We start from the raw sequence: 26,449 nt of genomic DNA, 5'->3' as shown, positions 1-26,449 counted from the left end.
CACATCTTCCTTATTTATTTGTACAAAGTAACACCTTCAAAATCCTTCAATACAGTGGTCTTCACTGCTTAATATGTTGGCTTCTTATCAAACTAATGAGTGAGGAAGTTCTATTTCAGTGTCATGCGATTACAAATGCTGTATTTGGATCAACCTGTAAATCTGAGAGTTCTGGAGTAGTCAAATTATTAAAATAATATAAAGATGCACATACAGAAATATAACAGAATAGAAATAACAAGTTATCAAAGATGAACACTGTCTCCAACACCTACTTCAGCCACACATCGTAAGTAGTTCCCCTGTAGATAATAGCCCTGTTTAGCAGGTAGTTCATCTATGCTCCAAATTTGGTCTGAGTAAGTATCATGTTCTTCCATTATATATTTGCCTGACATAGTAACAGGAGGAAGGTTGAGACTTGCTGAAGGAGGAATGGTTGACATATCAGTGGCAGAGACTTTTGAAGTGAAGCGCAATCTGTGAATTGGAAGCTCAAAATTAAATCTAGTCTGGGCACCTGTAAAAGGAAGATAGGGAAAGAAAAGGTATGAGCTTGCAAAAAAAATTCTTATTTATCCATAAATTTAAGAACACACTTGGAATTAAAAAGAAACCCAACAACGAACACAAAAAACCTTCACAGGTCTTCACAGACCTCTAGAGCTATAAATGTCCACCCATATAGAAACACAGAATCACAGAATTCTGAGTTTTCTTAAAAGAAAATGAGGATTTCACTGTAATTACATGGAGAAGGGAGTCATATAAACCACTTCATGCATACTGAGGCCCTGTAAGATTACTCTCAAGTAGTCTTACGAATCAGAATTAATCAAGGATCATAAACTGATTTAAGAGGGAAGCTTCCTGGAAGGAATATATACATGAATGTATGTGTTTTCACCTGTTCGTGTACTCTGCCTCTAGCAACTGTGTATAACAACAGTGTAAATTCTCTGTTTGGCCCCATCTGACTGAAGTTTACATTCAAAATAATAAGCTGACGGCAAGATTCCAAACTCTAGCTACAATTCCACAGAAATATTGGGTCCTCTTGGATACTTCTAGCAAGGCCAAACTAAAGCCATAATGTTTTTAAAGTTTCAGAGGACTGTTACCTGTCATTCCATGACTCCTCATTCTTCCCATCTTATATTCCGCCTTTAGAGAGGGCAAGAGTGCTGCTCCAATAGCAATACCATCTATCATGGCACTGAATTTAAGAACTATAGGCTTCTTTTCTAAGCCTTCTGGCAGCTGTGGAAATTCATTTGTTTCAACAGGTGTTTGATTAATACTTGTTGGAGTCTTTTCAGAGGGCAAAGGAGTCGCAACATCTTCTTTGGCAGGCTGGGGCCTATTTAGATCAGAAAAATACCTTTTGTTATTCTAACACAACGTATGGCTAGCCTGACTCTCCCACATCCATTCAAAGCAGCACAAGCTCCTGACTGGATGGCAACCATTGGCACTCAGCTGTGCCATGCAAGCAGCACTTACGCAGTCGATGGTTGCCTGATGAGATCTGAAATCTGCTTGGAGAGCTGGTGAGAACTGCGCACCATCATGCTGTGAAGTGTGGCAGGGTGCTGAGGAATGTTGATGCTGATGGCTCCAACTTTGACTACAGCAGCGTTGTTTGTTTTCAACCCTCTCTGAGCACTATACAGGGCCTGAGATTTGGCAATACTGCATTTCACAACAGTTCTAACAGAAAAGGAAATAGGATTTATTCACATGTTTTTCAAATAGTTACAGTTTTACATTAAAATGGGGATTTAAGTGTTAGCTGAATTTTAAAGTATTCATATAAATAATTTGATTTAGGCAACAGACATTCCTTCTCTTTACACACACAGATGCACTACATGCCACAAACAACTACACTACATTTAAAAGAACTACAAGTCATGCACTGTTATTCTTGCATAATGTAAGACCATTTGAGTTTATACACACTAGGCTGCACATACACAGACAAATTTTCACACACAGAAACAAATAAGCCTTCCATTTAAATTCCTTTTCAGGAAGAATCTTAAATCATCCTTTTTGGAAGAAAACTTAGTAAAATCTGATTTTAGTATCCAAAAAGGTCAATGAAAGAAATATTTACTTAGCAATAAATACACAGCAAGTGATAAATGGGGTTGTAAATTAATACCAATGTTTAATTGACACATACTATTCCAAAACATGAACCCTAAACTTTTTGTTTAATGTTAAGGAGGATATGTATGGTTCACAATGGTTATCCAAGATAAAAATACAACTGCACAAAGTTGATAGCTTTTGATGTCAAAATGAAATTTTGGCATATCAGAATTCACTAAGCTTCTATTAGAAAGAGATATATGGGGTAGCACATTAATGTTTCTCATCTGTGGTAAATCACTGGAGGATTACCCAATAGAAGTATGTTATTATGTAGCCAGCACAGACTATTACAGCCTCAGAGAGAAAGACACATAGTTGTGAAGATGCAGTATGAATGCATGTAGTATGCTAGAATGCCTGAAACATAGCCACTATAAAATTGTAAGATTCAATTGTAGTTTCTCAGTTACTGTATTTTAAGGACCATCACTAAAGTATCTACAGACAGTTTGGTTTCATGGTGAAAGCTACAATATTCTATGAATTCTACTCCCTAAGTAATGTTTCTTCTGTGAAGGCTAACACGGGGCTCCTTATTCTGATGTTACAGTATCAGCTAGAACAAAGCATCCCAGGTGTGGAAATAAAAAACGGGAAAAAAAAACCAAAAAACAAACCCCAACTTCATCCTGCTTTTAATGAAGATATAGATGGCACTGTAATGCAACCACAGGACTATCAACAGCAAATTCAAATACTAAAGCTCTAGAAACAGTTTTAGATTTTCACCGCTGCACAAGACCTACAAGCAACCCAAAGCAGTTATGGATTAATATTTTAGGGTAGACTGCAAAGTAGAAACGATCTCAAAATATGTGAAGAATTTACACAAATATGAAGGAGGAAACAAATCTTAATTCACAAGTATTTTCAGAAAAACTTTCTACAAATAAGCATTATTCAAGAAAGGGACAGGCTTATTTTAATCCACCTCTTTAAAAGAAAAATACACGATTATTTATCTGTTAATGTTTGCTTATTTCCTACTGACTTCCTGCTTCCATTCTGACTGAGCTATTGTGAAGCCAATGAAGAATACATTTTCCCCATTTATAACACAAAATTTTACTGCATCAGCTATTCAAGCATCACAAGAACAACTTTTAACTTAAAGGAATCTGCAAGATCTCCTCCAGACCTGTACCAGACAGACAGTCTGAACTTCACCTATCTTTGTATAGAAGTTAAAAGTAAGATTAGTTGAAGTCTGTACTGAATTTACAATCAGTTCCAAACACATGAATTCATACCATTTGAAGCACTTCCTTAATTAAAAAAAAAACCAAAAAAAAAAAAAAAAAAAAAAAAAAAACAACAAAAAACAAACCAACTCATCAATATAGCTGTTGCAGGAGGATCAGATTTCAGCAATATTAAGTGTGCTTCTTTGCCAAGGAATTTCCAATAAATTAATTTTGCTGTCACTTGTCTGGTCTACAAAGAGCCTACTTCCATGACAGAATGAAATGCAGAACAATTGTGAGGCTATACATTTATTTGGAATGCACTGCCCATGAGATATCTGCAGTTAGCTTCCCTACAGTGCTACGCCATCAAATATTACTAAAATCTTTCATCAATATTTAAGTTATATACCCGTAACACATTCAGAAGTAATTTTATGCTCTTACATCATAGAATCACAGAATGGTTTGGGTTGGAAGGGACCTTAAAGATCATCCAGTTCCAATCCTCCTGCAGGGACACCCTCCACTAGACTAGTTTGCTCAAAGCCCCATCCAACCTGCAATTCCACAAATAATCACTCTCCAGACAAATCCATGAAAAAAGTCTTTGTCCCACTACAGAACTGGCTACAAGGCCACCACTCAACCTAACAGACTTTTGGGAATGTGAGAAAAAGGGGAAACAGATGCCAGCTAGAGGCCTGTAACACACAGAGGAACTATCACAGCAAGTCAGATGAAAATTCATGCAGTGGCAGATACTTGGGGTATAAATAAAGTGACCCTTTCCTTAATTCTAGCCATCAGAAGTTTCCTTTTTGAGCCCGAGGCTGTGTGTGTTCAGGACTCATCACCAGATCCATCTCACATGGATCTGTCCAATCCTTTTAATCATTTATACTTTCATTGACAACATCAACATGGCAATGAATTCAAGTATTCAGTGATGACCTACGCAAAAAAAAGTACTTTCTTATGTTGGTTTAATGTTGCTACCAGAAAAAAGGAACAAAAAAAAACCTTAAGATTTTCTTTACATCACTTGCAGTTTTACAGTCCATCACCTCTCCTTCCAGAGCTACCATCTATAAGAACATTTGAAGTTAATCCCATATTTTCACAACACTGACTATACACAAATGCTGTAACAGATAGCAAAATCAACCCAAAATCAGAATACTGCTTTGGGAAAGGGAAAGAGAAAAAAAATAAAGATTAAAAGACAGAAAGAAAAAAGAGCAGCCTGGCAACTTTTTGGCTACATAACTTTCCTTTTCAGAGTACTGCAGGGTCACTGCACAACAGGGCTTCTAGGTTGGCAACGCAACAATTCCCACCTTGACCACTACTGTAGTGAGACCCTCTAGATTTTAGCATCAGAACTAAGAAAGCAACTAGATAGAAAAGACTGCATCTTTTGTGAGAGAAAAGACCTACACTTACACACATTGATCTAGGGGACATGAACAGTGTCACCTTCATTAGCAGTAGAGGCACAGGCATAATGTTAAGGAAAACACTTTGTATTGGCATACACTGGTCAGCATGCCTGGCAATTAAACACAGCACAGAGGTAAAGAGACAAAAGAAATAGTCCTATTCATGCTGAAATCACAATGGGTACTATCTCTCTAAGCACTTCAGTTCCTTACCAGGTTCAAAGTACACGTAACTTGTCTGTTCCTTTACACTTATGATCATTACTTCACCTCATTAAACTAAGCATAGAAGCAGATCTAAAGAACTTAACAGCCAGTGAAACCATCCCAACAGTACAGTAGGGGCTGTATAATATCTGTCTGTAAAGCTAGACTGTTAATATTTACAAGGGTTTTTTTGGACAGATATTTAGCAGGCTACATTAAAAGCTTATCTAGATAACATTAGATGTTAAACTAAAAGGTATTCAAGAAACGTCTGCCTACACAATCACACACAGCAGGAACACAGCCATCAGCTGCACAACACAGTTAATTGCAAGACTATTAAACATAATAATATGACATACAGAAACTCTTGTTTGGCTGTGCTTGTAGGAGATGTAGGAAAATCCTCCAGTCTACAGATGAAGATTGAAGAGAAAGCAAGAAAAACAAAAAGCAAATAAAGAATAAACATTCATGCAAAATTAGTCAGTTAATTACTTGTAACCCACAATATGGCACTTACTCTCGAATTTACCAAGGTGAAGGGTTTGGGTTTGTTAGGGTTTGGTGTTAAAGACTTATCATTGTTTTGCCCCCTGTCCTTTTGTACCCTTCCTGTATGAAAGCTCAGTAAGATTATGATGTAAAACAGACATGAAGAAAACCTCAGACACCTTCAGAAACCCTACACAGCTGTCAGATTAGAATTTGTATTTATGCTTCTATAACACACTTATTAATTAGAAGTGCTTTAGCTGGGGAAATTAATAAAATTCTGTATGTTTTAAGTTCTATATAGCATCTTCCAAACTAAACAGGAATTAAAAGGAGAAACTCAAGTCACATTATTTAGCTCCTTTTCTACACCATTAGTATTCTAAACCCATATCACATACTGAGGGTTACCCAGCTAACCTCAAACCACATGAGGGTGATCTACATTACAAAGAGCTGTAGTTCAATTGTTGTTTTGCACCTCAAACATAAACAAGTTCAGCTAGAAATAAAGAATAATAATGCATGCCTTCCGGAGTTTGCAAACCTCACCAAAAAAAAAAAAATCAAAAAGAAAAGAAAAAATGTGGATGCTAAACCAGTCATTTCAGATATTTATGCACAAAAAAGTAATTCTCCTGCCCACTCCTGCCAAGTTGTGTCAATTATATAAAGGATGGAGATACAGAAGTGTAAAAATAACACAAAGAATCATGGGAGTTCAAAAATATATCTATTAATGAAACAACACAGATCTTAAATGGGAATAATCAGCATCAGCAGGTTAAATACTCCCTAAAAATCTTGTATGGTTTAATGGAACCTATAAGCTTCAAAAAGCAACTAGAAGCGTAAGAGAAACGACGCACACAACGTAATAAATTTTCTATGCATACACCACATGGAACATAATTGGTGCAGAATGCTCAGATTACATGACATTTAATTTCTTTCTTTATACAAGAATGCCTGTCATGTACAACTCTTCAATCAGGTCTCTTACCCATTTACACTGTGATCATACAATCAGTTCTGACCTTACTAATATCTTTTACTAGAAACAGAAAGGAACAGGAGTATTTATACTCATGTAACTATGTCTAAGATTTGTGTGATTGGATGCCCTAAACTGAAACCTACTACTAACGTTCACCATATTCCTTCTCAGTTTACTCAGATATGCCTTTCATAGAAAAGTCTCCTGTCAATGGGCACACGCAAATACAAGTCAAACTCAAGCCCAATTCTGCAACAACTGTATAATTGCCACCAAACTCTGACTTCATGGATTCTATCTTAAGACATATCACCAATGCTTTCGCCATATTAAGCTACATACCTTTACTCAGCTGTCACTCATACCTGTGACACATCTGATACCACTTCTGTGCACTTGACCAATATAAAATTTTTAGGCTTCATACTTACTGGATATTTGGAGTAATTCCCTCCAGAAGGACAATATTGACACCTCCTATGTGAGCAGTGGCACACGTCTCAGTCATCTTTTGATGTAGTACATCTTTAAGAATAAAAGATACTTAACAGCATTTCATTCAAGTAAAATACTTCTAGGTATGCCTACTGCTTTCAAAAATAGTAGCAGGAAAATAATTGAAAAATTACTATTTCAGTAGTCACATAAAGTAATATCAAATTTAAATTGTGACAAGAATGAAAATTTTAAAAATGAAAGGATAACTTGCGTAAGCTTTTCCTTCACAGCATTTTCTGAAAATCTTGCATCCTTTTAAAATCCTTCAGCACCCCAGTAATAGTTTTCAAAAGAACTTGTTGAATGTTATTATACTATCTATACTCAGACATAATGTATGTTATTTACATCTAAAACCTATTACACATGCAGATATAGGCACTGGTTATAGGTATGCACACAAATAAACATGTAAAGCTGCCACTGCATTTCATTAGAGTACATTTTAGCTTATCCCACCTTTCATTTTCTCTTTCAGGGTGAAACTGCCATGGATTCTCTTCAGTTCAGACTCCATGGTTAGTCCACCAATGTCTGCTTCCAGATGAGTTCGGTTCACCATGCCTATCCCAAAGACTATGAGAGTCACATGCTGTGGCTCCGAAGTCACAAGGCTGCGCTTCCTCTGAACATCTCTGCCGTTCTCCTGTTCGTTCTCAAACACTACTCTACAAGCAGGTTCGGTTGGGCTTCGAACACCTACAAAAATACAAAGGAGTCACTTAAGGAAACTTTACAAGAAATGCTTGATATATCTTGTCTATATTTGTATTTGAAATGAAAGATCATGTATCTTGCACATCAAACAAACTCTTTAGGCAAATTATCTGTGGCTCGCTTATTCCACTCCAGTAACATTGCAACTGAACCAAATCCAAGACACAGTGGGGAGAATAATGAGTGATGTGATTTCATTATTATTCAAAAATATATTCTTATGTACGTTCTATAAATATTCATATTTATGTGATTTTATTGTCATACAATAAAAACGTGCTGGCAGCATTTTGTCCTATTGCACTTTTTTTAGCATAGCCAAAGGTTCTTACAATTTAGTTTTGGATGCACAAGTTTACCTTTTCAACACTCAGAGCATAAAAACAATGTAAAAAAAAATACCCTCCATAGAGATATCATAGCTATGGATATGATATTCTGTGCATGAAAGATACTGACCTCTTCGTAACAGAAGCTCTCATTTGACATTTTCTCAGTTTTTCATTCTTTAGTTAGAATAAGTCCAAACAGAATATGCCTTACTAGGAACTGTACCATCCCTTCACATTTACAGCAATCTAAGTTCACCAACAAAAAGTATGATGCTAAGTCAGGTCTCGTATTTATGCTGCTGTGCTAAAACACATTGGAAATAGAGAGCAATGATGACCCCAAACCTCAAAGCTTTTGGTGAAATTATGGCCCTAACACCTGTAATCTTGGCTGGACTTCATCAAAATCAGTACTTCACCTTTTCCTCTCTCAAAAGCTAGGTTTGCAGTTTATATTTTTACTCAGTCATTTCCAGGGCCAGAGATTATGTTCATCAGGATCACTTACGCATGTGCTTATGTATGCTCACAGAATGAGAATATACAGCATTTCCATTAGCTACTTGAAAATAAATAGCACATAGGGAGGAACAAACTCAAATCCACTCAATTCACCAGAAATGTTGACCTTTTAACACAGTCCCACGCTCAGTGGAAATACAGATTAACAGAGCTGCACAACAATATCTGAGTTTAAAATCAATCAATTAACACATATTTAACTAAGTCTAGGATTGAAAGAATGAAAGCATACTATAAAGGCAGGGAAAGATTTTTTTTTCTTTTTCTTTTATACAACATCTTGGTGGAATAATTCCAAGCTCTCTCCCCACATCCTCACTGCTTGTCCCTGTAGTATGAGCTAAATGGCATTGCAAACTTTCAAAAACCACCTTATGATCAAGCTTTAGAAGAGTGCACTTGAGCTAAAGCACACACACTAAATTTTGGATTCATGAACTAGTTTACCTGTTGGACCAAAAGTTTCAGAAGACTTTTCTAAAATCCCAGTTGGATCAGAAATAAGTGAATAGAAGTTCAACAGTTTGTACATATTTTGCCAGCACTCAGCAGAAGGTTCACTCTGTTCCGACACAGTAATGGAGTCAGAATCATCCATATGAATGGTCATGTGGTCAACTACATCTTTTGAACCTTTCCTGGAGACTTTGGAAGTTCTTCTTTCTGACCTCCCCAAGGAATTCTTGTTTCGAGATTCTTTTTTATTGTTCTCATTGTTTGCTCGTTTGTTCTTGGTGTTGTTCACTCTGTTACCTCCATTAAGACTTCCTCGAGAGCTTCGGCTGAAGTCAGAAGAGCGGAAGTCTCTGTGTTTGCGGGTTTTAAAAGTAGGTGTCGGAGAGGCTGATCCAGCTGTGTATCTGCTAAGTTTGATGTCCGTCTGTGTGGCTTTGATATCATCAATCATAGTACTGAACTGATGAATAAGACGAACCAGTGCCATGTCTACATGCTGGCTTATGGACTGGCAAGAAATTGTAAAATTACAGTGGAAAGTATTATAATAGCGTTTATTCAAATCATGAAAAGAAAGGGCATTAGTGGAGTGATGAGGCGTGCACATGGATTTCTCCATTACAACAGCACTAATACTGAAAGTTTCCAACATCAATGCTGGTTTGAATTCAAGAGGGGGAAGATTGACAGCTCCTTGCCTAAGGAAATTAAAAACACAACTTATTACTTTGTTTCTTTCTATGGACTCAAACACTTCTTTACTCAGTGGTAGATCTAATTTACGGAATCCAACCTTTTATTCCCCTTAGGATATCACCTTCTTACCACAGTTCTAAATATAGCAAATGAACTTTTATTCTTCCATACTGCATACTACTAACACAGTAATCATTCAGTTTGACATTATTTTGGCACCCACTCTTTCCATCATAACCAAAAGCTTTACTCAAAATTGGTGGGGGAAGAGTCATCATTTACACTGAAATTAACAACCTCATTTACAGAATTAATTACAAAACGGCATTTAAGAGCCTCTCAAATGTCCCCTAAGATTATTCCCACCAGCTCTCCCGCCCCCAAACTCCAATTTTCAAAAGCAGCCAAGATGCAAAGACTTAAAATTTCCAAACGTTTCCGTAAAAAGATTTAAAAAAAAAAAAATAATGTTCTAACAGGAAAACAAAACTGGTACGATTAAAAGAATAAAGGGCTGCTCCTTATTCTATGGAAGTGCTTTGGAATTCTGTAACTCCACATGAAAAACCTATTTTCTGTTCTTTAACCAATATACATATTTTCAAATATATTACAACATACCTTCGAGCTCGCTTGCTTTTTCTTTCCTTTGCTGTATCTGAATCAACAATATCTGCTCTTAGGCAGTCCAAAGTTCCTGAGAAGGAAAGGTACTCTCCAAAGTACATTCTATAGCAGAGTGGCATTGCATCCTGAGATTGAATTCCTGTGTAACTCAGAAGAGGTTTGAAAACAACCTACAAAACAAAACCCACTGATTTACTCCTTATTGTCCAGATTATTCCTATAATCTCACTCCATCATTGTTGATCTACAATATTTACTATATCAGCTACATAATATAGAACATTTTTACACATAGGAAATGTGTAAAAATCCAGGATAACATTTTCATCATTGTAAGACCTCTTTTTTTTTTTCTTAAGTGATATTTTTTCCCTGCAGAACTCCAAAATACATCAGCAGACCACACTTACCTGTGCATCTGCTAGCTGCACAGCAGGAAACCCCTGATTCCCCTCTTCTACACCTGCAATGTCATCCTGACTGGTGCTGTGTTGTGAGTGTGTGCCATCCAGGGTGTTCTGGTCACTAGACAAAACTGTGTTGAAGTCTGAAGCAGAGGGTATAGTAGGAAGGTTGGGTGCCACACCTGAAAAATAAATACTCATGGAACACTAACACCACAGCAAATTTTAACACCACCAACTCTATTAATTCAGCAAGATTAGTTATATAGAAACACATTCCATACACATAGAAAGTCAGAGCCCTAGTCTGGTCTATAACCTCACAAAATTAGCATTCAGTGTAAAGAAAGAGTCTGATATTGCTGAAATCGGTAATAGAGATATCCCAACTCGTATCTGGACAGCACAAAAATATTTCCTTCTTTTTGCCCTCCTTTCCAAGGCCTTTTGCCTGTACTGCATTCTACAGGGTACTTAACTCCTGTTTAAACTGAAGTAGTCTATAGCTGAGTAGCCTACACCATCAATCAAAAGAAAGATTAGCTACAGTTGCAGATACTTTCTTTTGGCTTTCAGTGTGCTATAAGCTTCTGGGTTTTACCAGTCCCAATGCAAGATCCACTAATTAGATGTCTATAGATTAGTCCCTAGTCAAATATGGTCTTCATAAAAATTACTATGGACAGCCACTTCCCTGCAGTTGTTCTACTCGTGAACAATCAGACTTGCAGCACAAGGGCAATGCTCAATGCTGCATCTTTAGGCTGGACAGAACTTAATCAACCACCATGAGACGGAGTTGCTATGTCAGTATAAATTAATCCTCATTCTCCAAAACTCAAGCTTACAGTACTTAATCAAAGCACCATGACTACACGCTTTAACAGAAAACTGGTTTGGATAGATTTGTGTCCGAGTTAAAATGACCAAGTCTTAATCACAGGAACATGAGCATGCAAACAAACTGCTACAGTTTCAGTAGAAAAAAGTATTGCTCGGGGGAAGGGTTAGGGGAATAAAAATTTGAAAGCTATACTTCTACCCTGTGATTCTTTTTTTCAGAGAAACACATTCCAATTTACAGAGAAGCCACACCAGTTAAGCAGTATGTAGAACACAAAGATGTTTTGTAGGATCATTTGTTCAATATTAAAAACAAAACAACTTCTTGTTGCCTGAGATTAATACATTACTGTTGAAAGACTGTTAGTAGAAGAAACATTCAAATTCAGTGTTAGTGAAAAAGAAAATCAAGATATACACCTTTCAGGATTATAAGTGATGCCAGGCTTACAAAAATAATATGCAAGCCACAATAATTCGTTATGTATTTGTTTCTTTAATACACTTAAGACCTTCAGTTATGTGTATTTCCTTTTCTCCCTTCCCTTACACCAACTGATGACTTCCCATCCCTGAAGAACTATATACTCAAAATAGAAGTTTATGTTTCGTCTCAAAGCAGAACTGAGAAAGAGCAAGGATTCCAACCTATAAAATCTTTATTACAAAACCAGCACATGCAAATTAGATTAAAAATAACAAGATCCAAGGAACTCTGCAACTGAGGATGATTTTATGGTTTAGCTGTGGGCAGCTACACATGGTTTTGGAACCTATATTTACAGTTCCAAATATAAGAGAAAGCTACATTTCTGGAGGCAGGGTGAGGGAAATGAAAACAATTTTGTTTAAATCACATTTGTTTGCTTTCTGGTTTGCTCAGAATTCCCATAAGTAGTATTTACGTCTGTCAAATTTAAGTCCCTTGCTCAATTACTTTTAGAAAGAACGGGGTAAACACAGAACAGCCAACCCAGAATCATCTCTTAAATCCATCAAGCTGTAATTAGCAATACCTGTTGGAAGACTATTGTGTCCAGACTTGGTGGCTGGACTCTCCTGTACTACACTTCCTCTGTTGCCCACAGCATTTGACATCCAGTTATAGAAACTCACAGAAGATGGTTCAGACAGCAAAGGATGTTCAGATAACATGTCTGTGGCCACAGTATTTCCTATACAGATAAATCAGAAGCTTTAGCATTTGTTGCATCAAAATCAGCAAAAACCAGGAATGCAGCAATAATTTTACTGATGCCTATTTACTATACAAGTAAAGTCTAATCCTCAAAGTTTATTCCAGTAAATTATGTGTCAAATAGCACTACAGTTACTACACCACAGAAGTTATGACACTAATGAATGTTGCACTACAAGTGCATTTGCTCATCTCTACCAGTAATTAGAGGAAAGGAGTCATTAAGAAACCAAAATACCTTTTTTTCTGAATAAAACTTCATTCCCTGACAGCAAAGGAGAGAGGTTTTAAACAAAATGAATGCAGTATCAAACTTATCTGGTTTTCTTTTTATAAACTGTGACAATGCATTCTGAACAATAATACAGAACATTAAAATTTCAATGTGTGTATTTCAAACTTCTACAAAACACATTTGTTCAAAAGACCATTACTAAAAATACGCAGATTGTTATACAAAAATGAAGTTACTGTAACATTAGTTCCTATCCACTTTCTGAGCTACTTACAAGGTCAAGAAAAAATGCCAAATACAGAAAGATCATTTCCTTATTCATTCAAGAAGACTCATTTTAAGTAAAAAAAAAAAGGATTATATTCTAAAATTAGTAAGGCTAAGTAAAAGGAAAATATTTTATTTACTTTGTTAGTTTTAATTTCTTTTCCCAATCTGATGCACTTGCTGTTTGTTTACAGGAAATGGTATGATATAGCAATACCTAGGAACTGCTATTAAAGCCTATGATTCTTATTTGGGGGGAGAGAGCGGGAAGGTGAAATGTTAAAATAGAAATGATAACTTGCACTGAAAATATAATACCTTTTCTAAATCATTAAAATAAAACCAATCCTTCTTTCCCCTCCCTTTAGCTTACTGAAGCTGCATCATACCTGTTCTTGTTAAAGAACTACTTTTGACTGCAGTTGTACTTCTTTGAGGAGTCCCTTCCAACAGATTATGCAGGCTAGGAAAACTCCCAGTAAGATAGCTGAGCAGACTTTCTTTCCTTGGGCTTTCTTTGACTGCCACTCCAGAACGGCCAACATGCACTGGTGAATCTGTAGCTGTGTCTCCACTAGTGTAGCTTAGGGAATGATACGGATGTATACCCTTGTGAAGAAAACAAAGAAACTAGTGAAGCACTGTGTAAATGGCAAATAGGACGCAACATTTGGTCTGAATACAAGAACACAATACCTACAAAATTCTCATTCCTGCAGACAAGTAGCAGTTCATTTGGTACAGGTTATATCCCATACAAGTACTGTGCATAAAGGTGCTATTGAATTCTCAAGTATTAAAATAGTTTTATGAATAAAAACAGTTTTAAAAGCCTAGCAAGTAAAAAAATATACAACTGCAAATGCGTAGAATTCACCTAAAGAAAGTCTGCAGAAGGAACAGTGCGTACCACTGAATATAAGCCTCATTTGTATTTGCTCTTCATGTGAAGACCAAATCTTTTCCAGCCCTAGTATAATGGTGAGTGTATCCTCTGGGGAAGGGAAAGAACAGAAGCTGGAGATTTCTGACACCAATTGGAAAGCTCCTGATCTGCCTAAAGGTTTAAAACTACGAAACAGGTTCTCTGCCCTCAAAATTGAATACGAGACAAATGTGTTTTTAAGCAAAGCATCTGTGCCTATAAACCATGCAAGACAACCAGGAGTGAGCAGTAAGGACTGAAGAAGCAGAACTGCTTCTAAACAGGTCAGCTACAAACCACTTCTGCCTTGTGCATGGCACTAGGAACTTACCTTTATTTTCAGAACAGAATCACTGTGAGTGTGAGTCTTGGATAATTTCCTCATGATATCAGCACCAGTTACAGGCCCAGAAGAGCCACCAGCAGGTGGAGGGCGATTAGCTGTTCCTTCCAAGAGCATTGTATGCTCACTGACAGTAGCTGGAACCAAGCAAACAATTGTTCTCACTTGCATATATAGGGGGAATCAAGATTATCTATTATTAGGCACATTTATTTACAAGCAGTCATGAACTTCCAAATTCTGACACACGCCTACATACAGCTTCTAGGGAATTTTAAGACTAATAAAAAGACCTCAGATATGGGACTACTAGATTTTGTTTAAAATCTTTTTGTCCTTACAATATCATACAACTGTTGCTCTGTCCTACAAATCCAAAAGCAAACTGCCAAATTTCACTTTCTTTTGCTGACTCTGGCATGGCTGATCATTTTTTGAATTAATATGCTTACATTTGCATGAATTCCACCTATAGGTACATGCATACAAGGAAGCAAAACTGCCACTTGCAAAATTTTTGGTGCAAGATAGAATACATGGGGGAGGGAAATAAAATTTTTCACTAGTTCTAATAGTCTAATAGTCTGCTCAAGCAAAGCAAATATTTTAGAGACGGGGCAAAAAAATGTCCATCATACTGTATGATTACATAAAAGTTTCACACACAAACATCTTTGGGTTTTCTCTTTTTAAGCTACCTGCTTAAGATAACTACTACCTGGCAAAGAACAAATAAAAAAGGTTGGTTTGAAGCTATTCCTGGAAGAGTTCATAGAATTTCATGTTACACTTCCTACCTAACATCAGAAGGTCACAACAGAATCCTAATTCCCAGGTAGCAAATAATTAAGTTGATGTGTTTTGTGCAGTAAAGAACAAGACAAAACACATGATGAAAGACAAGTGTTCTGTTTTGGTTTTCCCCAAACTAATAATAATTATTATAATACTATAATTGTAAGCAGCAGCTTCAAAATGAAAACAATTCTAAAAAAGAAGCTTAATGATTCTAAAAAAGAACACTATAATGTATTCAAGCATTAAAACTAAAGAAGATAGAAATGCTCTGACAAGAACTAGTTGACACTATTAATTTTTATGGAGACAGAAGAACACAAAAATACCTGCATCAAATTCAAACTCCGCTCCATCAGCACTTGTGTCACTCTGAAGACCCCCTCCGTTGTCTAATCCAAGTCCATCCTCATGGTCATGGCAGGCATTCACCTGCAATTTCACTGGCTGAGTTGGTCTGTGTAAGCTAACTCCTTTAAAGGCTGGGGTCACGACAATGAATTTCATCCACTGCCTTGCTAAGGCAACTAGACCTTTCTTTAAGGTTACTAAGGCAGGAAGACCATCACTCTTCAAAAACAAACAAACAAAACAACAAATGCGTATCACAGCATTTTAAAGTAAAACCGGGGGAGGGGGAAGGGAAGGGGCAGGAGGGAGAAGGGGGGTGTCAGAACCCTTTAAATCTTTGTGCTCGAAAGGCTTATGACAGATACAAGAAGTCTTAGAGCTAGGTGGTAAAAATTATAGCTTCATTGAACACCCTAAACACATTCATCTGCATGACTTGAGGATCTAGCCCAAAGGGGCCAAAAGTAAACAACAGGAAACAGGTTTATTAAATATGAAACAAAAAAGTACTTAAGTAATTATTAGGCTTTGAACTATGGCCTAAAATTCACAACAGCACTAGATTGCCTGTAGAAACAGAACTAAAATTGGTAAGATGAGTTTTTTTCCCCCCTTGTTGGTAAGCAGTATTTTAAAAACATAAATGTGAGGCAAAAATAGGGATCATTTTGACTGCATCACTGAATTACGCTAAAGAAAAAAGCTTGGAATCACACAGGGCTATTTCTGCCACAAACTGTGCTATTTCTGATCACTGGGCTCTCAGCTGAATATGTTGAAAAATAGTGTTTAAATCTGACAGCTGTGAAATTGGATTATGAAAATGACACAAAATCAGGAAGAAACACTCCTTCTTATGCCAAATACATTTGTTCAAACAATTCTTCACCCCTACAAAACATTCACATTCTAAAGGAACAAGAAAAAGATTAGATATTTAAGCCTTAAAGTTTTTACAACTTTAGCTCTTTTCTTAAACTGTCTGCATTATTTAAGTATTTCTAAGACATGAAAAGTAATTTTGAGGATAGGATTTGGAATAAGCTAACAACGCACTTGCCTTATGTGAGATTTATTCGAGTTTAAAATTACAGATGCAAATTTTTACTGCTTTACTGCTATCTTTAAGGAAAATAAAATCTGATTAAAATAAAATTAACAATTTTAAAGACATGCCTTTTAGGTGTATGATTCCTCATGTATTTACTAATAAAATCGCTTGATAAAAAATTTTGCACATACACAGGCCACAAGAAAACCAGCAGATCTGACAGAAAATGAAATGAGAGAAGCAATATCTATTCACCAATTTAAGGCTATACATGAGTTTCTGTTATATTTTCTTGTTTGTTAACTTTCCTTAATCTGTTACCCACTTTGAGACATTAAAATTGGTACATTTGAAACTAACCCACTGAGTTATTTCCATTTTTACAGGGTAACTCACCATGGTGGCATCCTCAATAACAGAGTAATTTGCTTGATGAAGGTAATGGTGCAATATATTACACAGTAAACAAGAAGGATTTTCTTGCAAGAAACGAGCCACTTTAGTAAGCCTGTTGTACTTGCTCCTCAGAGGAAAGTGCACACTTTTATTCTAGGTTAAAATATAACAATTTTTCACATGTGAACATGCTTGCAAACAAAACAAACTCATGACCTACAAGGTTTCCCCTACAGTACCACGAACTTGTAACCCCTTTTGAACTTCCACAACAAAGATTTGCCTCACAGATACCTACCTTATTTTAAAAAGTGTGTATGAAAAATCATACTTGATTCTTACTTATACAAAGTAATAAAACAGAAGGCTGGATTCAAACTGCAGACTTTGCAAACTTGCTTCTGGACTAATAAGATATATATGCACAGCAAACTGAGATTTTAAAAGAAACGATTCATTCCCAGTTACAGAAAAACTAGGGACTTCTCTAATGTTGTTTAATGCTAGGAAAAGTCTGGGAAAAGACATAGGAAGGAAAGTAACAGTAAGAGATTGCTGTAAAGGATGACTTTTCAGTGCAGCAGAAAATTAATCCTAACGCTACATTTGTCAATCTTACAGCACATGATCTCAGCAACGAGTAGCACCTCAAAAACTTCCCACTAGATGGTGCCAAGTAAACGAACAGCAGAACACTGCTTACACACGAAAAGCTCATTAGCAAATCACTGTTAACACCCAATTTGTCATGAAAGCTCTACCAATCCTGGTTTTCAACAGAAAATTTGTCTATTTTGTGTTTCTTGCTATGTTTCACCCTCACTGTGCTAGTCCTCCCTTCCTCTAACAAGTGGGTCCAAAACACAAAGATTCCATACACAGCAGGAGCAAAAAATTCGCAACTTCTCCTGAAAGATACCCTGAATATTCATAATTCAACATACCTTCATATTTCATAAAATATACCAGATACTACACCCATTATTTCTTACTCTTCCTTTTCAAAAGGCACAAACTCCAGTTATTCTACCTGGAGGTACACTCCTGAATAGAAGCACAAGACTTCCTCACTGAAATTTGGGTTGTGTACAAAAATCACAGGTAGCAAGTTCTTGTGACCACTTCTGGAAATAAGGGCTCATAATAGGTTCTATAAGTTTGCCGGTGAAAATATCCATAATCTTTAATGTATATACTACATAATACACTGCTCTGCTCTCCCTATTGACTTTATAAATGTCGTTTTACCTCTAACGCTTCTGTCATAATGCACCCCATAACAGCACAGATTCGCAGGGTTCCTTCTGTTTCTAGTTTATTTAATGAGGATTTCACTTGATCAATAGGAACAAGCCAAGCACCAACTGCAGGTGTTGCAGTACTCAGGAGGTTCAGCTGCCTATTGAGAAAAATGAAAAGAATTGGATATTCACATTTAGCAGCAGCAATTAGCAAGATTTTCTAATGCTATTATGAATGACATTGAAAAAGGTGGAATGCAACAGAACAATGTTACAGACTTTTTGCCCAGAAAATGACAACTTGCAAAAAAGTACCTAAGGCAGGTTTTGTTTTACTCGCTTACACACTCATGACTCCATCCACTCTTGCTACTGCTACTCCCTCCTTTTCCCATTTGTATTACCTACTGAAATCAAACAGTTTGAAATTCTGGCTGAATTTCAAATTTCTGATTTGAAATCACTGACTAAATCCCACATTAACTGTTACACAATAGGTCATGAAGTACTTTTGCTGAAGGGCTGTGGCAAGAATATTAGCAAAACCACAAGGAGCATTTTCTAATTTATAGCTCTATACTGAGATTAAACTACTGACAGATAGGAATATTTGGCTTATTCTATAAACACAGGATGAAAAAACTATCTTCAAAACATTCATTTTGAACATAGTGCAATGGAAGTAAGATCATGTGTTAAGCATCAGGTTGAATACCAAAAGAACTGAGTTCTCTTCTCTATCATTTCTCCTACCCAAAGCAAACATCCTCCCCTGCCTTTCTCCTTCATACATTTCAGTCTCACTGGAAGATTTTTACTCTAATTTTCATTGTTGGGATTTTTTGTTTTGTCATGGGTTTTTTTAATTCTTTTTCTTCTTTTAATCATGTGTAAAAAATTTCTAGCAACACTTCCATATAAATGACAACAATGGAAAATTGAATCAAGATTTACTGTGATATATGTAAAACACAATTTTCATTTCCAGAGAAGTGACAAAAATTACTGAAGTTACATTCAGAATCTACCAAACACAGGTGCAATTTAACAAAGCAGAATTCTCACTTTCTTTTAAATCAGGTAAAATTATACCTTGAAAATACATGGGCTGGAGAGCGCACGTTTGTAGGGGCTGCAAAACTAAACCAAATTTCTTTGATTGTTAACTTCATGCTGCAAGAATCTGGGGGAGGAGGCATCAAGGGTATATCTTTTTTTAGATCATCAGATTCAACCCCTTCATCCTTAAAAAAGGAAACACAAAGTTAAAAGTGAAATTGTTTTCCAAAGCAATTACACTACATGAGACTGACATACCATACTGCGCACTGCTCATCAGAAATAGTTTCACATGTATTTAGGGAAAAAACAAACAAACCACAAAGCAACGAACTAATGCTGTCCACCAATTCTCCCAAGATAATACCAAGAGACTTCCAGAAAGCTGACAGTTTAGTGTGTGAGTAGACAGCATAAATACAGTTGGAACAAGTTAAATTGTCAGATTTTTTATTAAGGATGTTAACCACAAAAAAAAACAAAAAACCACAATCCCCCCCAAAAAACCACACACACAAAAAGCCCAACCTAAGACCAACCATTTCCACATAGTAGGTACATACCTGCTCATCTGAAACTGAATTTCCATTAATATCTGAAGAGGGACTTATTCTGTCACAAGGAAGGTTGTCATCAGACACATCAGTATTATAACCACTACCAGTTGGAGAATCTGAAGAGTTATTCGATGCAAGCAATCCACCTCTTTCTGTATCTCTTGATTTACCCATGACTCCAAACGTATTATAAAATACTGCTCCAGACTGTCTTCCTCCTGTAAAAGCACCCATACTAAGACTGTAAGCGCTTGCTGTGCATAAACATCTATAACTTATGTCCCATGGAAAAGATCTACACTGAAGAGGAGAAATATATATGATTTTGGTTAAACAAGATGCATTACCATTCTACATAACAATTTATCACTACAATTTTTAGACAATCATCTAGTTGTAGAGCTTTTCATAGCTTGTTCAAAGTAGATGAAGAGTACACACATGAAGACTATTTTTAAACACTATTCATGAAAAGAGTATCTTGGATGACAGAAAACACATATATATTGTTTTCTTTTTCTTTCTTTTTGAAGCCAGCTTTCCCCTCCCAAAGCAGCTAAATGCAGACCCTTACTGTAGGTATGACTGAAAGTTCATGATTTAAGAGATCAGTGAAAGTATCATGTTCTACCTTCACTTTCATTTCACTACCCTCGCTTTCAGTTCAGAAACTGCTGACACCAGTTTACAAGGAATTATTTCGTTCATTATTATCATAGGTTTGATGACTAAAAAAGGTCCTTTACTGTACAATCTACTATGTGATATTTACAATAGATTTGTACTATTTAGTGTTACCCACGTTCAGTAATTTCTAATCAAATTGCTAATCTAAAAGAGCTAACAACAGAATTGTTAGTTTCATGAAAAAATAATATAAAGCCTATACAAGCTTTACCTTTTATAGTTAAATTTTCAATTCCACACTCAAACATTATCCAACCCCACTTCTCTTGACTAGGCCCAATTCGAGTTACATCTGGAACAGCTTGTTGATCTGTTTCATCCACAAAAGCAAACTCATCCAGTTCTTCCAAAGTAAAAAGAACTTTAGATTTCCCAAAAGGAATTGCTGTTATTGCACAAGTTCCAATATCTGCGACAACAAACACATTTATCACTTTGTTAGAAAACGAAAAATACTTTACATCTTCAAATACCTCTCTGAAGCTTACAATATTTTGGGAGTGTTGTCCCTTTAGTATTCCTCAATACTGAAAAAGGGAAGGAAGAAAAAAAGGTAAGAAAGGAAAAAAAAATAAAATCAAAACATGGGTAGAAAAAAAAAGCATAGGAAGAACCACCTTGCTCCCGGTATATTAATACAGGCAGATAAATTTTTAAGCTCAGAAAAAACAAGGACCAAATAACACAAAGTTAAAGGTTCGAGACATACCCAATCCTAACCCATCTGCTTTCTTTGTCTTTTCTAAAGTCATGATTCCAAAGACATGTGTATAAAACATGATCTTCAGATTTTTATCTGTAACTAGTAATTGGCCTGAAACTACCAAAAAAACCCCAACCTAAAACATTACTACTAAATACCTAAGGTTTAATAGCAAAAAATGGCAGCAATCCTGACAATCCTCTTGGACAATATGTTTTAGTAGAAACACATTTGGTATTTACTATAGCATACTTGAAGGATATCTAGAAATCATGTTCTAATTTTAATTCAAAGACTGCTTCTTGGTTGGAAGAATGTCTATGTCTGTGTTGGACGGATGTAAAGCACTAGGTCTCACTGATTCCTCAAATGATACAGACTCAAGCAGTTTTAAATTCATTCTCTTGTTCACTGTCTAAGATCCAAGAGGGTACTATGCTACCTTGATTTCTTTGATGTTAGGATGTAACTTAAATAGAAATCCTTTCTTCTAGGGACATTTCTGAATAAACTTTTTAAATCATTTTATACCTATCACCTATTAACTCACACACAGAGCTAAATGTCAAATGTCTGAGGAAAACAACTACACTGAATCAATTTATGTCACTTCCAATCCTCACTCTCTGACCTCAGCTTATAACTGCAATCACTTTTGAAGTATATGTGAAATGCTAAGAAACCTAGAAACAAATTCTCAGACATTTTAAATAGAAGATAAGGAGTTTTCTTGGTCAGAATTAAAAAATTACTTAGCCTTCCTGAATGCCTGCAGCATATCTAACACAAGACACTGCCACTAAGATTCTACCTATAACTCAGTAAAAATCGAGTTAAACATTTTCACGTTCTCTTATCACTTTTGTTTTCCTCCAATTTCATCTGCTCACATCTCTGCACAGTGGTGGGTTTTTTTTTGTTTGTGGTTTATTGGTTTCTTCTGTGTTAATAATACTTGCTTCACAGAACACCTCCTCATGCCCTAAACATTCCTAATCTTTACACGCCAGAGTAAAACGGAGCACTAAGTGGTATATATTCCATGAAAACTGCATTCATTTTAACAAGAACGGCCTCTGCTTTTGGCCATCTTTTCCAGGTTAGCTTATATAGGGTCAGGAGTTACAGCAGCTGACTTTTAATTCATGGCCTCTTGAAGGAATTTCCTTAAGGCAAACAAGAAGGAAGACAGTTGGCTAGGTCTTATTTTAGTTTTATAGCCATAATTAGTCAAAAAACTACAGCCTGTCATGCTGAAATTGCCAGTACAACAGGCACATTATATCTATCTTGAGATCGCTAGCAAGCAGTAAGAAAGCAAAGAAGTGTAATTCATTCCTAGCATTAGGTGATAAAAAATAGTAGCTGAAGAGGGATTAACTGGGAGGAAGGGAGCTGTCCTGGGTTCAGCAGTAGCAGTCATTTTTTCTCCTTCTTAGTAGCTGGTGCAGTGCTGTGGTTTTGACTTTCGGCCTGGGAACAGCACTGGTAACACCAGTGTTTTTAGTTACTGCTCAAATGTTTAGTCTGACCAAGGACTTTCTGAGCCTCACGCTCTTCCAGGGAGGAGGGGAAGCCAGGAGGAAGCAGAGACAGGACACCTGACCCAAACTAGCCAAAGAGGTATTCCATACCACAGCACGTCATGCCCAGGATGTAACTGAGAGTTATCTGGAAGGGCTAAGGCACTGCAGGGTTGGACTAGGTATCAGTCGGTGCTCGGTTGGGCTGAGGGGAGCGAGTTATCAGTCGGTGGGTGGTGAGGTGTTGTATTCTCTTCCCTTGTTATTTCCTTTATCATTATTATTATTGGTGGTAGCAGTAGTGATTTGTGTTATACTTTAGTTACTAAACTGTTCTTATCTCAACCTGTGGGAGTTGCATTCTTTTGATTCTCCTCCCCATCCCTCCAGGAGTGGGGGGAGGAAGAGGGGGAGTGAAGTAACGAGCTGCATGGCTGGGTTTAAACCACAGCAGGAGCCCAGGACTGAAATTTACCAGTGCATGTCAATATTTACAATGCACACACCAACTGCTTTGAAGTAATTCTTGATAGGTTTTCACTCTGCCTACATTTAAATCTAGCACTTTAGCAGAATAGTAGAAAATAACTCAGAACAACCATCCCACACTTCTCAGATTATATGTAAAATCTCCACATTCAAGCGCCTTTATATCTGAGTTGATAAAAAACCCCACAACTAAACAAGATCAAAGTCAGCTATAAGCACTTGCTTCTAGGAAAATGACATTTCCACTGTTTAAACAAAAAAAGGCTTACCTGTTGTATCAAGGCCTCTAAGTTGCCCATGAACACGATGGATGTTCAATTTTGCAGCAATTTCTTTTCCTTTTTCTGCTCCAGCATTGGATCTCAGTGAGCCAGAAGACTGAGGCTGCATTTTACTGGTTTGGATGTAACGATCAAATGTGACAGAATTCCTCCCAGTTTCTGCACTGCTTGAAGTCTCCTCAACTATACCCCTTTGAGTACAGTGGAGAAAACCAACCACAACAATAAAGCGAATCTCAGATAGACATATTTCATTTGATTATTTTTGTTTAAAATTTTAAGTGACATTGGCCCAGCAGTGTTAAAAAGAATACTTAAAGGAACTAGTTAGATGTTAATTTATAAAACAAAGATGACACATTTTATTGCTTAACTAAGACATGACAACTTTTTCAAATATTCTTCTGAACTGAAAAAAACTGGCATCACTGTAAGTCTTCTAACTTAAGAGTGAGCCACAAACAGTAACATGTAGTATTCTTACCTATTCATACGAACTTGTGTAGCAATTCTATCAAAACACAAAGCTACTAATGAAACATGGGTCACAGTTTTGCTAGAAGAAACTCCTGGGGATTCATCAACAGATGCTTGTAGTAAACACAGGTTCACCTATATGCAAAATTCCCCCAAAGAGTAAAGTAATTTAGAAAAACATGTTATATTAAAAATACATCACTAATTTCAGATACAATCTTTTCTTATACTTCTCAATAAAGTGAAAAAATAAAAGGTAAACCCATCCCACCTAGAAGATGTAAATACACAATTTAAAGACATGGCAGTCAGTTACCCCTATAGCAGTTGGTATTTAACTTGCACACCTACCATAATAAAATTAAGCAGCTCCAAAACAGCCTATCCTTTTCAAAACATTAGTTCTCTAGCACAAATACATTGCTTCACTTAAGCTTTTGGGGAATTAATAATGCAAAATAAGGGTACTTTGGAAGGCACATATCTACTAACACATAAACAAAAACTTGTTACCTTTGGTACAGTAACGTTGGCCTGAAGACCTTTAATTGTCACATTATCTTGCTTAAGTGAGAGATTAGTCTGCGCTGGTCCGTGGTTTGTTGTTCCTGTAGTGGTAGTATCTATTTTTGTTCCTCTAATGTCCTGCTTTGAAGATAACTTGCAGAGGGGAAAAAAAAAGCAACAACATTTATTCTCACTGAAACTCAGAGCTCCTAAGCTAAAGAGTAACAGGATAGTTTATTAGTATTGAAACAGCAAGAGATTCCAACGTCATTTAAAGCACAATACCATGATTTCTGGAAAAAGGACTGTAGCACATACAGGTATGATAGAGGTCTAGATCTATAAGGGTAGCAATGCCATTCTGCAATAACCTTTCTAATGACCAGATTTCAGCTGAAATTTTAAGTCCTACATATATAAATTATATAGAACAACTTATTATGAAGTAAATAATTATGTAAATAATTGTGAAGTCTAATAAATCATAAAATATGAATATGGTCATTAACTTAGACAGAACTCTTAATTCTGTAGATGCTACCATACAATTATTTTCAAGCTAAAACACATGCACTTTCACAACTTTGTATGAGGTAGAGGAAAGTTCAAATTATCTCCCCAGCTACTGTAAAATAAGAAATGATGTATTACCGATATGGATATAATACATAAGGAACATCAGTTGTAGTAATTTCTAAGAACAGAATGTATGACCAAAATGTACGTACAGTAAGCACAAAATAAAAATAAATATGTACTCCAAATTAATGTAGCATTTCCCTACATCTCAAATCATTGAATTCAATTAAAGCTTTCTTTATTTAAAATATAGAAAACAATATTCCTGCAAATGTTTGTGCATTTTTCTTGTTCCCTTACTCACATTTTCTGAGAAGCTTGTCTTGCTATTCTGCACAGCATCTCGAAGAACTTTGCAGTGCAGATCATCAACGATTGCTGCTGGGTGTCGAGTGCTAGCACAATGCACCATTGCTTCTATATACCTGAGAGAAAACAAGCCCACAACAGACCATTTAAAGATCCAGTTTCACATGATGGAATCATCAATAATGTTTAAATTAACACTACAGAGAAAAAAATAAGCACTGACAGCCATGAAGGTCACTTCACAGGTCAGCATAACGTTATTTAGCTTCTTCATGGGAAATACAGAATTACATTCATGAGCCTTACTGTACCATCAGTCACATTATTCAGTCCTTTTACCTAAACCTTTGATGAACAAATCAGCTTTGATTTTGGATGATTTTTAGCATAATTAACACTGCAGTAGTAAAAGTAAAATTAATTACCTATCCAGTGCCTCAGCTACCAGAGGAGTCAGAACTACATCTACAGTTCCTTTTACTTCTACTATTGCTGTTGTCCGTGTCTGGAAGACAGGGTGATCCAAAGTCCATTCTTCCGTTATTGTTTCATCATCTGTATTTTCTGCTGACTTCTTCTCCAAAGGAGTATACGGTGTACTAGACAAGTCAAATACATATTAATAATCTAGGTTTGTGAAAGAAATACAGAAGAGTCCTGGCATCATTTTAGTTTTCATTAAAATGCATATAATGGCAGGTTTCTTCTACCACAATGCTTAGGAAGCACACGAATATAATCCCAGGGAAAGGCCCTTCCCTAGATTCAAGTTCAGCTTCTGCCAGTGCAATGGACACTTGCCATAAGCATCTCCCAAATTAATTTAAATTAAGTTGCAAATCATAATCTCGAACACAGTACAAGTGAAATCATTTAATGTTTTCTCGGGGAAATTT

General features: G+C 36.3%; 1 protein-coding gene across 18 annotated transcripts in view; it reads right to left on the bottom strand.

The window, feature by feature from the left end:
• BLTP1 (bridge-like lipid transfer protein family member 1) overlaps positions 1-26,449 on the bottom strand; it is a 117,148-nt gene that overhangs the window by 34,773 nt on the left and 55,926 nt on the right. For 16 of the 18 annotated variants that reach the window (XM_062621642.1, XM_062621624.1, XM_062621625.1 and 13 more), the window contains 23 exons: positions 25,979-26,152; positions 25,549-25,669; positions 24,672-24,818; positions 24,166-24,293; positions 23,670-23,872; positions 20,897-21,094; positions 20,005-20,216; positions 19,475-19,626; positions 18,390-18,540; positions 17,142-17,294; positions 15,673-15,913; positions 14,537-14,685; positions 13,670-13,889; positions 12,597-12,755; positions 10,744-10,919; positions 10,328-10,503; positions 9,002-9,708; positions 7,443-7,682; positions 6,917-7,010; positions 5,356-5,406; positions 1,504-1,710; positions 1,122-1,360; positions 276-520 (listed from right to left, as the gene is read on the bottom strand). In XM_062621642.1, the coding sequence (XP_062477626.1) occupies positions 276-520; positions 1,122-1,360; positions 1,504-1,710; positions 5,356-5,406; positions 6,917-7,010; positions 7,443-7,682; positions 9,002-9,708; positions 10,328-10,503; positions 10,744-10,919; positions 12,597-12,755; positions 13,670-13,889; positions 14,537-14,685; positions 15,673-15,913; positions 17,142-17,294; positions 18,390-18,540; positions 19,475-19,626; positions 20,005-20,216; positions 20,897-21,094; positions 23,670-23,872; positions 24,166-24,293; positions 24,672-24,818; positions 25,549-25,669; positions 25,979-26,152 (4,543 nt within the window). The remainder of the gene's footprint in view (positions 1-275; positions 521-1,121; positions 1,361-1,503; positions 1,711-5,355; positions 5,407-6,916; positions 7,011-7,442; positions 7,683-9,001; positions 9,709-10,327; positions 10,504-10,743; positions 10,920-12,596; positions 12,756-13,669; positions 13,890-14,536; positions 14,686-15,672; positions 15,914-17,141; positions 17,295-18,389; positions 18,541-19,474; positions 19,627-20,004; positions 20,217-20,896; positions 21,095-23,669; positions 23,873-24,165; positions 24,294-24,671; positions 24,819-25,548; positions 25,670-25,978; positions 26,153-26,449) is intronic. The other 2 variants (XM_062621630.1, XM_062621631.1) reach the window with 2 other exon arrangements.

This window comes from Pezoporus occidentalis, unplaced genomic scaffold (genome assembly GCF_034315485.1).
Source record: "Pezoporus occidentalis ecotype Australia unplaced genomic scaffold, CSIRO_AGI_Poc_V1 ctg230, whole genome shotgun sequence".
Taxonomy (NCBI): domain Eukaryota; kingdom Metazoa; phylum Chordata; class Aves; order Psittaciformes; family Psittacidae; genus Pezoporus; species Pezoporus occidentalis.
The sequence above is the reverse complement of the archived record's forward strand: the minus strand, read 5'-3'. Positions and strand labels throughout refer to the sequence as shown.